This window comes from Pristiophorus japonicus, chromosome 8 (genome assembly GCF_044704955.1).
Source record: "Pristiophorus japonicus isolate sPriJap1 chromosome 8, sPriJap1.hap1, whole genome shotgun sequence".
Taxonomy (NCBI): Eukaryota; Metazoa; Chordata; class Chondrichthyes; family Pristiophoridae; genus Pristiophorus; species Pristiophorus japonicus.
The window spans coordinates 98704802-98718869 of record NC_091984.1 but is presented as its reverse complement, the minus strand read 5'-3'; the positions used below and the strand labels follow the sequence as shown (position 1 = coordinate 98718869).

Below are 14068 nucleotides of genomic sequence, written 5' to 3'. Positions count from 1 at the left end.
CAGCCTACATAACTCTCCGGTGAATTTTTTGGTGATATTTATACATGTTTCAAGATTGTCACAGAATTTTGTACACACTTTGAAGCATAAGGATGCAATATTTTGCATCTTTGAAGATATAATTATGCAGTTATATATGTTATTGCTTAACCAACAAACTTTGTGACAAAGATTTAGGGTTAATGATATAAAAATTAGGGCCTAAAGTCGGGGCCTAAAAAATAGCCTTATTAGCCTATGGATTAATCTGGCCTTGGTGTGGTTCCATAAACTCATCTGCCTTTTTACTGCCACCAGTCTGTCATCTATTTTAGCGAGCTGCCAGCAGGTTTCCCACCTTAAAGTGTGCCAAAAGTGGTACAAATTGAACAATGTTCTTTTCTCCCTCGCTACATTTCCACATGGTGATCAATCTGCTGCTCCAGCTGCGATCTCTCAAAAGGTGTCCACTCACTCAAGTAAAAGTGTTTGACTGAGGTCGGCTCCCCCTTGACTTCATCTAATACCCTTCTGTTCACTGCTTCAGCTCCTTTGCATTTTTAAATATTGCTTCTCGCATCTAATACAGACCACTCTGATTATCAGTGAGTTCCAAGGACAGGAATGAAGTCCTGTGCACAACATAAGCTCCGCCAATTCAGCAATTTCCAGTTTCCTGGTCCTAACTGTCTCCTTTTCATGATGGACTGTCTCCTTTCCAATCCTGCTACACCTCCATCCCCCACCAGGACGGCACGTGGGAGCTCCACTTCTCCCTTGGACAGCGGCCCAACCAGTCCCCATCCACCATCACCCTCCTCTATCTGGCTGAACTTAATCCCACGTTGAACAACTTTTCCTTTGACTCCACTCACTTCCTCCAAATAAAAGGTATTGCTATGGGATCCCGCATAAGTCCCAGCTATGCCTGCCTTTTTGTGGGATACGTGGGACATTCTTTGTTCCAGATCTAGTCGGGTCCTCTCCCTTATCTGTTTTTCCATTGCATTGATGATTGTATCGGTGTCGCTTCCTGCTCTCGCCCAGAACTGAAAAAATTCAGCAACTTTACTTCTAGTTTTCACTCCTCCCTCGCCTTCACATGGTCCATCTCTGACTCTTCCCTTCACTTCCTCGACTTCTCTATCTCCATTTCAGGGGATAAGCTGCCCAGCAATATCTACTATCAGCCCACTGACTCCCACAGCTACCTTGACTACACTTCCTCTCACCCCACTTCCTGTAAGGAGTCTATTCCATTCTCCCAGTTTCTTCATCTCCGATGCATCTGGTCTGACGATGTCACCTTCCACACTAGTGCTTCCAATAGGTCTTCCTTTTTTCACCACCGAGGATTCCCCTCCACCATGGTTGACATGGCTCTTCACTGTGTCCATTCTATTTCCCTTCTGCCTTCTGCCCTTTACCCTTCCACTCCCAGAACCATGATAGGGTTCCCCTTGTCCTCACCTTCCACCTCACCATTCAACGGATGCCATTTCCGCCACCTCCAGCATGATGCCACCACCAAGCACATTTTCCTCTACCCTTTCTGCATCCCGAAGGAACTGTTCCTTCTGGGACACCCTGGCATACTTTACAATCACCCCCATTACCTGCTCCCCTTCCCACAGCACCTTCCCATGCAAACATAGGAGATGCAACACTTGTCCTTTCACCACCTCCCTTCCTATCGGCCAGGGCCCCAAACACTCCTTTCAGGTGAAACAGCAATTTACTTGTACTTTCAATTTAGTACACTGTATTCACTGCTCAAGATGCGGTCTCCTCCACATTGGGGAGACCAAACACAGATTAGGTGATCGCTTTGCTGAACACTTGAACTTCTGGTTGCTTGACATTTTAAGTCACTGCCCACCTCTCTGTCCTCGGACTCCTACACTGTTCCAATGAAGCTCAATGTTCCATTCCACCACCAAGAGATGACAACCTTATGGACTCAACATCAAGTTCAACAATTTCCGATCATAACCACTGCTCCCATTTTTTCAGCCCGCGGGTGCAGGTAATGATTCTGCTGTTGCCATTTATGGCTCCTCTAGGACCCATCTGTTTTTCTTTACTTGTCCCATTACCACCCCTTTGCCTTGCACTGTCATTCCGTCATTTAATCTCTCCTGCCTTCCCCTCTATCACAGTCCTTCCCTTCCCTTTTGTTCTCCCCTGCCCCCCCCCCCCCCAACGCCCCACCACCTGCATTTCCCTGTCTCTGTACATTCTTAAAAACTGTTACACCTCTAACATTTTCCAGCTCTGATGAAAAGTCAACGAACTTAAACTTTATGTTCTCTCCACAAATGCTGCCTGACCTGCTGAGTATTTCCAGCATTTTGTTTTTATTTCATAAATCAGACTTGTATTATAAGCTTGTGGTTTCCGATCTTCCACTGTATGGGTGCTGCCTGTCACTGCACATCCCCTTAGCTGGAAGGGTCGCACTCTGTGGGTCATGAATGCCACAGTTGTTGTCAATGCCACCGGATGACAGATGATATAACCTGGGCAGTATGAATTGTGTTTGTTCCATTCCACCACCATCTGTACTCCCACAGCTACGGTCAGCACTTTGGTGAGAATGGAATAAGTTGGACTCGCCATGCTGAAGTGAAAGGGAATTCCAAGACGACATATTCTGACTTCAAGGTGGCAGTCAACTACTTGAACCATCCACTAATTCATAAACAGCTTTGTAAAACAAAACTGGAAGGAAACGTACTGCCACTGTCGGAGACCATTTTTCACTACCACAGATCTACTATTTAGCATTATATGAAAATATTAATTGTTCAAGTAACTGAGCCAACTGTATATATAAAAAAAAACTATAAAATTATTAATGGTACATCTTACTTAAATACTTAAGTTCCTGCAAATTATTATTTGTAAAGAAAAATTTGAAGAACTGTTACACTTGTATGAGACTGAACCATTTTCAAAAGGGGTAATGCTGATGGTTAGATTTTCAATGAGGGACCAATCAACAAAGCTGGAACAAGATACGCATACTTAGGGAGTTTGTGTTATTTACACACAGCTCTGGACCAATCAAAAAGTGGACTGTGTAATCAACATGTTTACAGCCCCACTGGCACTTCCATCTGACATTTCCACTCGTCTGAATCTCAGCTGGATTTCTGAGTACAAAGAGGGTAGTGAGTCTGTGCTGTGCCAAGATGGGAGGGCTGGTAAGAAAATCTACAGAAAACAGCTGCTTAGGGTACACTTAAAAACTAATTGTGGAAACTCTTTTTTTTAAATGACCTGGTTGCACATCAACTTTAAAGCCTTGGAACAGAGTACAAGCGAAAACAGCATGTCTGTGTTAACCGGTTTGAATGTCCTGAGTTATTAAGATACAATGGTGATGAAAGGCCCAAACTACATTTTGTTCCATCATTGAATCAGGAGTTTGGATTTTATAGTGCTGCTTTGGGGGTTATTACCTAGGAACTTAGGAATGTACAGGACTGGAAAAGACCATTCTGGTCCATCTGGCTGGTGCTGGAGTTCAAAAGCAGAATACGTAGTCCACTAACTATATTCCTTTATTGATTTTCTCATCAAATTTCTGTCAAACTCCATATTAACATTATATCTGGTCTGTCCATTCACCTTCCCTCTTCTGAGCTTCTACCTATCCCCTTCTGTCCTCTTGGTTTTCTCTAGACCATGGCAAAAGATCTCCTCAGTAAATCCCCTTAAGGATCTTGAATATCTCAATACAAAGGGCACAAAGGATTGGGAGAAACGGATATAACTAAAGCAAGAAATAGTAAGGTATTAGCTGGGGTCAGACTAAGAGAGAACACAGGATGGTCTAGGATAGGCTTACAGTGTATGTATGTGAACGCACAAAGCATAGTAAACAAGGTTGGTGAGCTGCAGGCGTAAGTAGCCACATGGAAATATAATGTTGTAGCAATAACAGAGACCTGGCTCTAAAAAGGGCAGCAATGGGTATTAAATATTCTTGGATATAGGATGTTCAGGAAAGAAGGGAGGTGGTGTGGCAGTATTGGTTAAGGAGAATGTTAGTGCTGGAGAGAGAGGATGCCCTGGAGGGGTTAAGGACAGAATCCATTTGGTTAGAGTTAAGAAATAGAGGTGCCATTATACTACTTGATATATTCTATAGGCCACCAACTAAGGAAAATTATGAAGGAGCACGTTTGCAGAGAAATTACACAGGTCAAAGAACTATAAAGTAATAAAAATGGGGGACTTCAACTGCCCTAATATATATTTGGATAATAATGAAAAGGACAGAGAGGGGGAAGAATTTCTGAAGTGTGTTCAGGAGGGCTTTCTTGATCAGTATATTTCCGGCCCAACGAGGAAGGAGGCATTGCTGGATTTGGTTCTGGGGAATGAGATAGGTCAAGTGTCAGTAGGTGAACATTTAGGAAACTGTGATCATCGGATCATAAGGTTTAGATTAGCTATGGAAAAGGACAGGGAGCAATCTAGAGTAAAAATACATAATTAGAGGAAGGCAAATTTCAGTGGGATGAGAACGAATCTAGCTCGGGTAAATTGGAATCAAAGATTGGCAGGCAAAACTGTGGTGTAAAAATGGGTTGCCAAGAGGAAATAGTTTGGGTACAGTCGAGGGTGTTATGTCTTTAATACTCTTATGAATGACTCCACGAGGTCTAGTATTGTACTTGAGCTGTTGTGACCTTAGTCCCATTTATTGTAACTCCAGAGTGAGGCACAAGCATGATGGGCAGCCTTTTATACTGGGCCCTGCACACCTATGCAGGTGACCCTCAAGTCTCCCACCACAGTGCCCTCTGGTGGCACACCTTATGTGACTATGCAGTTAGTATACATGGTCTACATTCATGACATCACATCCCCCCCAAGTCTTTAATGCAAATTGACTCGAACATTGACGGTGACCTGGGCTTTGCTCTTCCTGGTTGACCATTGGAGGGTCGCTTCTAGCTTGGGTGGGTTGGTGGTGAAATTTGTTGCCAGTGGAGGTCCCAGTGGTTTCTGGTTGTGAGTCCATGACTACTCCATTCTCCCCCCCACACAGAGATCATGCTAATGGCCCGTTACATGCAAGTTGTATTCAAGTTCATCACATGGGTTTTATATTTACATCTTAGTACATTTGTTGGATGGATTACAGTTGTGTTTCTTTTTGTGTGGTATATTTACATGATCAGTACAGGTATATCAGTACAGGTACACAAGGACAGTCTAGTTCCAGCATGGCCGGATGTGAACCGGGTCGTCTGGTGGTGGCGCAGCGCCCCATGCTAGTGGGTCTGTGGGCGAGGTGAGCTCATTTTGCTCGATTTGCGGAGCTCTGGGCTCTTGCTGTTACTCCTAGTGTTGGGCAGGCCCAAAGACAGCTGATTTGCCTGTGACCTCTCTGTGCTTTTCGTTTGCACAGTGTCGCTGCTGCTCCCTGGGAAGCGGTCTCAGCGAGTGAGCGTTTCATCTAAGCGACAGTGGGGTGCCTCGTCTTGTCTAGCAGTTCGCAGGGGACTGCTGACTCGCTTTCCTTGTGGGCACCATTGTGAGCACAGTCTAGTTTGGGATCCTGGCTGGTCCAGGTCCCATTCGGAGGAGCCGTTGTGGGTGACCCTTCACTCTTGGGCATTGCCGTTGTGCCTTTTCCACCCGGGTGGTGGGCGATGGTAGCCAGCTGCGAGCATAGGCATGGTTTACTGTTTCTGGCCCGTGGCGGTTCATGCCATCGGGAGCTTGCAATGTTAAACCGACCTGAGGCAGGATATCGCTACCGGTGCCTCTGCTCTCCGGGGATCGTTTACTCTGCAGCTTGTCTACTTCTAAGGCAACACTTTTTATGATACATCGTTCTGGTTCCGGGGACATAGGCTACAGCATTGGGTAGCACGCTGGATCTGTATACGACCGTTAGGTGCTCGCCCGTTACATTGGCTGTTTGCAATTTTCACCCGACATCGCTCAACAACATTTTGCTTGTTACAGCTGGACTTTTACATTGGTTACCAATTTCAAGCAGTTCATTCAAAAATGGCGGGTTGCTGGCCTCCTTTAAAATGGCCTTACTACTTTTACCCCAATCGTCGTCTTGCGTGGAACCATGTGCCGTTGCTCCATTAGTGCTGCATCTCGTGGTTTGGACGCCATCTTTTCCCTGTCCATGATGTCGACTGCCACGATCTTCTTTCCCAGGGATTCTGCCACTGAAGCTGGGAAGGTGCCCTCGGATCCAATCTTCCTCCCCAGGAGTCCTGCCATTGAAACCGGGAAGGTGCGTTCGGGTCATCTCGGCTGCATCATCGCCACGCAGCCGTGATGAGTGGTCTGTGCCTCAGAGGCTGCGCGGATCTGCTCTCCAGTGCCTGGTCCAATCGAAGGTGGGGCTTGCTCTGCCTCTGAGCAATGGGGACGTCGATCGCTGGAGGGATGAAGTCTTCCCAGTTCCAATGAATCTTCTCCATCCATCTTCTTCCAAGTAGTGTTGGTCCATCACCTGAAACAATCCACAATGGTAAATTGTGCATCGCGCCATCATGGAATACGCTTACATCCGTACTACCAACAACTGATATCAGTTCCTTGGTGTAGGTGCGCAGCTTTGCCTGAACCGGACCAGCTTGGGTCGTTCAGCTTGATCGTTCCATAGCTGCTCAAAGGCTTCCTGGCTCATTATTGACTGACTCGTCCCCGTGTCCACTTCCATGAAGACTGGAACGCCATTTATCTCGATTTCCATTATCACTGGAGGACAATCTGTGGTGCAGGTATATACTCCATACACTTCGTCCTGGGACTGAGCTGCCTCTCTAGCCATCTCCTCGTAATCCGTGCAGGATTCACAGCCATCTGCTGACTTCTCTTCCACTTGGTGAGTCACAGCTCTTTTGCACATTCACTGGACTTATTTGTGCTGCAGCCTTTGCACACACAGTCTCTGAACTGACACTGATGAGCCCTGTGATTACCTCCGCAGTGCCAGCATGGTGCTACTCGACTTCCGTTTGAACCCCTCGGCGGACTCTGAGTTAAAGGACTCGGGCCCTGTACGCTCTGCTCTGGGCAGATTCACGTTCAACAGTTCTGCCTGTGAAAGGCGCCATTCTATTTACTGTACTTGCCGGTTTGAGTCCTAAGAGTGAGTCATCATCTGCTTGGAGCTGCAGTTTGAGGTCATGAACACCTGGCTGATGCTGATGGCCTTCTGCAGAGTGACGGTGGTTTTGGCAAACAGTCGCCTGTGAAGAAGGGCCTCATGACCGATGCCAATTACAAAGACGTCCTGCAACGCATCGGCGAGGGATGCGCCGAATTCACACGGTCCTGCCAGCCTCCTGAGGTCGGCAGCGTACTTCGCAATTTTCTAGCCCTCGGGGCGGCGGTGTGTATAAAATCGATGCCTGGCTGCGAGGATGCTCTCCTTCGGTTTGAGTTGATCCAGAATTAGCACTTTCAGTTCCTCGTATGACTTGGTCGTTGTTTTCTCTGGTGCAAGCAAGTCCTAGACAAGGCCGTAGACCGCAAGTCCACAACTGGTCAACAGGATAGCTCTGCGCTTATCTGCCAGCGTGGCCAGATCATCACCTACCAGGTCGTTTGCTACGAAATATTGGTCAAGCCGCTCCATAACAGCTTCCCAATCTTCACCCTCTGAGAACTTTTCTAATGCAACAACGTTAGTCATTTTTGCGTGAAAGTTCGTAATCTCGTCGCCAGTTAATATGTCTTTAATACTCTTATGAATGGCTCCACGAGGTCTAGTATTGTACTTGAGCTGTTGTGACCTTAGTCCCATTTATTGTAACTCCAGAGTGAGGTACAAGCATGGTGGGCAGCCTTTTATACTGGGCCCTGCACACCTATGCAGGTGACCCTCAAGTCTCCCACCGCAGTGCCCTCTGGTGGCACACCTTATGTGATTATACATTTAGTATACATGGTCTACATACATGACGGAGGAGAACGGTAGTGCAACTAAAGTCAGAGCTCCCTGGATGACGAAAGAGATAGAGAGAGTAAGATGAAGCAGAAAAAGAGCGCGTATGACAGATGTCGGGTCGAGAATACATCTGAGAATCAGGCTGAATGTAGAAAGTTCAGAGGAGAAATGAAAAAGAAAATAAGAGGGGCAAAGAGAGGATATGAGAATAGAATGGCAGCTAACATAAAAGGTAATCCAAATGTCTTCTAAAGGCATGTAATTGTAAATGGGTAGTAAGAGGAGGGGTGGGGCCGATTAGGGACCAATAAGGAGAGAGACGCATGGAGGCAGACAGTATGGCTGAGGTACTAAATGAGTTATTTGCATCTGTCTTCACCAAGGAAGAAGATGCTGCCATAGACATAGTAAAGAACGAGGTAGAGGAGATACTGGATGGGATAAGAATTGATAAAGATGAGGTACTAGAAAAGCTGACTGTACTTAAAGTAGATAAGTCACCAGGACCAGTTGAGATGCATCCTAGGATGCTGAGGGAAGTGAAGGAAGAAATTGCGGAGGTACTGGCCATAATTTCCAATTCTCCTTAGAAACAAAGGTGGTTCCAGAGGACTGTAGAATTGTAAATGTTATACCCTTCTTCAAAAAAGGGTGTAAAGATGAGCCCAGCAACTATAGGCCAATCAGGTTAACATTGTTAGTGGAGAAGCTTTTAGAAACAATAATCAAAATTAGCAGTCACTTGGACAAGTGTGGATTAATTAAGGAAAGCCAGCACAGATTTGTTAAAGGCAAATCGTGTTTAACTAACTTGATTGAATTTTTTAATGAGGTAACAGAGATGGTTGATGAGAGCAATGCAATTGACGTAGTGTATATGGATTTCCAAAAGGGGTTCGACAAAGTGCCACATAATAGGCTTGCCAGCAAAGTTGAAGCCCGTGGAATAAAAGGGACAGTGGCAGAATGGATAAGAAATTGGCTAAGTGACAGGAAACAGAGTAGTGGATTGGAGGAAGGTGTTCCCCAGGGGTCGGTTCTCGGACCACCGCTTTTCATGGTATATATTAATGACTTGGTATGGGTGTACAGGGCACAATTTAAAAATTTGCAGATGACACAAAACTTGGAAGTATCGGAAGCAGTGAGGAGGATAGTGATAGACTTCAAGGGGACGTAGACAGGCTGGTGGAATGGGCGGACACGTGGCAGATGAAATTTAACACAGAAAAGTGTGAAATTATACATCTTGCTAGAAAGAATGAGGAGAGGAAATATAAACTAATAGGTACAATCCTAAAGGGGGTGCATGAACAGAGTGACCTCAGGGTATATGTGTACAAATCGTTGAAGGTGGCAGAGCAGGTTGAGAGAGCAGTTTAATAAGCTTATGGGATCATGGGCTTCATGAATAGAGATACAGAGTACAAAAGCATGGAAATTGTGATGAACCTGTATAAAACTGGTTTAGCCTCAACTGGAGTTTTGTGTCCAATTCTGGGCATTGCACTTTAGGAAGAATGTGAAACCCTTGGAGAGAGTGCAGAAAAGATTTATGAGAATGATTCCAGGGGTGAGGGACTTCAGTTACATGGATGGGCTGGAGAAGCTGGGGTTGTTCTCCTTAGAGCAGAGAAGGTTGAGAGGAGATTTGATAGAGGTGTTTAAAATCATGAGGGGTCTGGACAGAGTAGATAGAGAGAAACTGTTCCCATTGACAGAAGGGTCAAGAACCAGAGGACACAGGTGATTGGTGAAAGAACCAAAGGCGACATAAGAAAAAACTCTTACACAGCAAGTGGTTAGGATCTGGAATGCACGGCTTGAAAGGGTGGTGAAGGCAGATTCAATTGTGGCTTTCAAAAGGGATTTGGATAAGTACCAGAAAGAAAACAAATTGCAGGGCTATGGGGAAAGGGCAGGGGAGTGGGACTAGCTGTGAGGTGCTCTTGCAGAGAGCCGGCACGGGCTCGACGTGCCGATTGGCCGCCTTCCATGCTGAAATTTATTGTGTTCCGAACACAGATGAGGCTGCACACGGAGAGTAACAGTGACCTCAGTCTTTATTAAGACACTCCAGAGTGAGGAACAGGCCTTGGGGGCCAGCTTATATACAGTGCTCCCAAGGGATGCTGGGATCCCTTGGGACTTCAGGGGATGCGCTCCCTGGTGGCGGAACATGGGAGTGCATGCTTTACAGATACACAACAAAACCATTCTATGATTCTGTGACTCAGAATGATATCTTCTGACTTGCATTCTTTTCCATGCACTATGCGACCCAGTATATTTTTGCCTTATTTACTACTGCTGCACACTGCGTGGATAACTTCAACAATCTATTTATGAATACCCCCAAATCCTTTCCCTGTGCTGTATTCTATAAACCATTTACAGATCCAATATTTATTCTCCTTCCCTTGTCTCATCACTTGTACTTGTCAATATTAAATTTCATTTGCCAGTTTTCAGTACAGCTTCCCAATTTCAAGCAGATGAGCCTACTCTTTATTGTTTATAAACACTCCTCTACCCTGATATTATCAGCAAACTTTGACAACCTTTTCTGTATTCTCATATCCAAATCATTTATACAACAAATATGCAACAAATAATTGATATCCAGCAATGATCCTTGGGGCACTCTACTAGTCATTTCCTGCCACATTGACACAGCTCCTGTAATGTAGCCAGTTGCCAATAACACTTCGATAACTGCCCACCTATTCCATGTTTTTCTACCTTTTGGTCCAACCTCCTACGTGGTACTATATCACAACACTTGTCAATGCTTTCAGCTGAATGAGCAGAGACACTGAAGAAGTGAGAAATTCAGAAAAACTACAAATGCAGTTAAGCTATTCCAGTGTCGAAATTATTACCAAATTGGTCACCACTCAGTAAGAACAAAAATTAGGAATGGAACATGCAAGAACATCTCTTTTTGTTACAATTAAGATATTGTTGGGTGGGAGCAGTTTAAAAATGATATCTTTATTTAAACCTTTTGTTGTGTATGTAATAACTCGATAGACTGAATATTGTAAACTAACACAGGTACGAACCTGGCTTTGCTTTATTCGGGCCCAAAGTGAATACATTACATGATGGCTTGCCTTTTATACCTGGGCTGCACACACGTGCATACAGCCCAATGACCTCCGACAGTCACGCCACCTGGTGGCTAGTAACCCCAAGCATACATACATGACGCCTTTTAACTTGTATCTCCCGCCCTCTCATTTTTAAGCACTGCCCCTTTTAGGTCTTGCCCACCTGCACATCAAGCATTATCTGCCGATGAGTGGGCAGATAGGTGAAGTGCTGCTCTGCTTTTAGTAACCAGCCATCCGGAATGGCCAGGGTTAATGATTGATCAACTGATTATCCCTCAGTTCAGTACTTCTCCAAATGGCATAGCAGACATTGATTCCCATTGTGTTGGAAACTGTGGGTCTGAACTTGCCTCCAACTCATCATGGTGCATTGGGTTAGTGCTTTAGTACACTATTGTGCTGTACCATGTGGCTGCCTCTGAACAAACATCTTTATATCCAGTAAAATTATCAAAGATCAGCTTGAATTTAAAAAAAAGCACTCAGCAGCCTCACAAGTGCCCCTCTCCGCAACAATACATGACTGGCTCCTGTCAGTAGCTCACCAAAAATAGGCAACCATTTCATTATCATAACATCACTATCTCTGTGATTTAAGATTTTTTGGTTTGCAAGGCAGAAATTCCTCACAATTCATGCCTTTCATTATTATCTCCTACCATTTTCTCATAAATTTGAGGATTTTCAAAATTGTTCGTGATACATTTTTGAAAATTGATTTTGGATGTTCTTCTTAAAAAAAAAATGGCAGTTATGTATTTGCTTTAAATACTGGTAATTTTGACAGATTTGCTTGCCAGCTGGAGGCAAGTGGACAAATGTTGGCCAAACTTTTATTGCCCAAATGTGACATTCATTTGTCGAAGGAGATTTGACAAAAGCCAGTGTTAGACTCCTGTAGCCCCTGCCTGCCATTCTACTCCTTACAGTCTGCTCTCGCTGCAGAGATGGACAAGCAGCTGCCAACTCTCCAATAACTCCCAGCACTGGCTTCACCAGTAGGAGGCAGATTAACTATATAGTACTACAGATGGAGTTTACTTGTTCCTTGAGATAAGAGGCTCCTCCTCCCTGTTGTCCAGGTAAGATCATGCAAAATGCTAATGATACGATTGCGTCATTTAGTCCAAAAAAGATTGAAAATAGTGGCTGATATTTTTCTGCCTGTTACATATTTACTTGTTCCTATTTTCTTTTAAACATTCATTTTCTGTGACTTCAGGTGACCTTGAGCTGAGACCTTCCAATTTTCTGAGCATTGATACCCGTCGAGGTATTCTGAAGATTCAGGGAACCCAGGACCTGGATGCAGGAGATTATACCTGTGTGGCCATGAATGATGCTGGAAGAGGATCCGGTCAAGTCACATTGGATGTTGGTTGTAGGTTTCTATAACAAATTCATTATTTACTTTTATTGAGGTTTTCGTTGCTGCCATGCTGCTTTGTATGTTATTTGCTTCCTCATTTAACCTTTCCCTTTAACTAATTGAGATTTTCAAAAAATTGTGTCCAGAGAGCCATTTCTTTCCATCCATTATCCTAAAATAAGTTTTCCACAGCTTGTTTGCACAGGGCCCCCTATGGTATTCAATCTCGTGTACGGAAAAATGAGAAAAGGCCCTATGGTACATCATTATCGTTTCTATTACATCACTCATCTTCATTAGAACATCCTGAGTGTTTTTGCCTCACTTATCACAAACAGTAAACTTTTGTCATATCTTCTGTCTCATCATGAGCAATGCCAAGGGAGATTCACCAGTATTTCCTCACAAGCACAAGATGAAACCACCAATTTTAATGAAATTTTTACATCATTGCATCACATGCATGTGATATCATCATATCAAAATTGATATCTCTTCTGGCTAGTATCCTGCTCAGAGAAAGAAAGCATGTGAAATACTTCAGCAGGGCAATAGTGCCCCTTTAATTTTACTGTTGATGCTTCTGTGTGAAAACTGACCCCCACTAATAAACTCAAACAATTTACTAGTTTCATCTCTTTCAACAGCATCTCCTGTTTTCTCTCAATCCCCGTTGGATATTTCAATGGACATTGGTTCAAACCTGACTCTACCTTGCCAAGCGCAGGGTTACCCCAACCCACGAATCAGGTGGCGGCGGTTGGATGGGGAGTCCATCTTCTCCAGACACTCAGCAGTCAGCTTGGTGACTCAGTTGAGAACAGGAAGTCTCTTCTTTAATAGTAAGTCACTTGTAACTGTTGTATTCCCTACACTATTAGATCTGTGCTTATAAACTGAAGGACTATGCGTGTGTGAAATTCGGTACGTATAAGTACCTCACTCTCAAAAGAAAAACTTTGAGGATGAAATTCTTCTCTATAATTTTAGGGAAAAGACAGCACAAGTACAGGATAGGATTACCCATTTTCTACTCGCACTGCTGTTTTTGCTGGAATTATCAGCAGAATTAAAGTCATTCTCGACTCCGAGGGTCTGCCTAAGAAGAGAGAAGAGAAGTATCAGCAGAAAGAAGACCCTCTTTCCTCCCCCTGCCCCCCTAACCCCACCTCCCCACCTCTACACCCCCTGATCCGCTTACTGATGCAAGGGCCCAGTTAATCCAAACTTACTCTCGAGTCTTGGCTGAAGCTCCATAAGAGCCAATAGAGGTCCAAGCCTAAATATGATAAAACCCTCGAGACTGACTAGGTCAGAACTAAATGCAACGAGCGAAGGAGGGCCTCGGGTCATTCAGTGCCACTCTCTTTTTATATCCTCAAATTGTATTCAGGCCCCAGGAGTTAGTAATAATGATGCTTAATTGTATTTCAAACTGGATATTTTTCTTCTTTTATTTTATTATTTCTAAAGTAGTGAGTTTTTAATATGTGAAAATGTATTTGTGAAGGTAGATGATTAAACTTTGCATTTAAACTGAATAGTTTGTCAATTTGGAAAGCAACTGGATCGTACTTGCATTCTATCCTTTATTTTGTGGCTGTTAATTTTAATAGCTGTAATCTATTCTGGTGCCCTATAGCCATTGGAGTATTAACTATCAAT

General features: G+C 44.2%; 1 protein-coding gene across 1 annotated transcript in view; it reads left to right on the top strand.

The window, feature by feature from the left end:
* The window catches only part of hmcn1 (hemicentin 1), a 744329-nt gene that overhangs the window by 286882 nt on the left and 443379 nt on the right, over nucleotides 1–14068 (top strand). The window contains exons 15-16 of the mRNA XM_070887155.1: nucleotides 12257–12415; nucleotides 13051–13245. Of these exons, the coding sequence (XP_070743256.1) occupies nucleotides 12257–12415; nucleotides 13051–13245 (354 nt within the window). The remainder of the gene's footprint in view (nucleotides 1–12256; nucleotides 12416–13050; nucleotides 13246–14068) is intronic.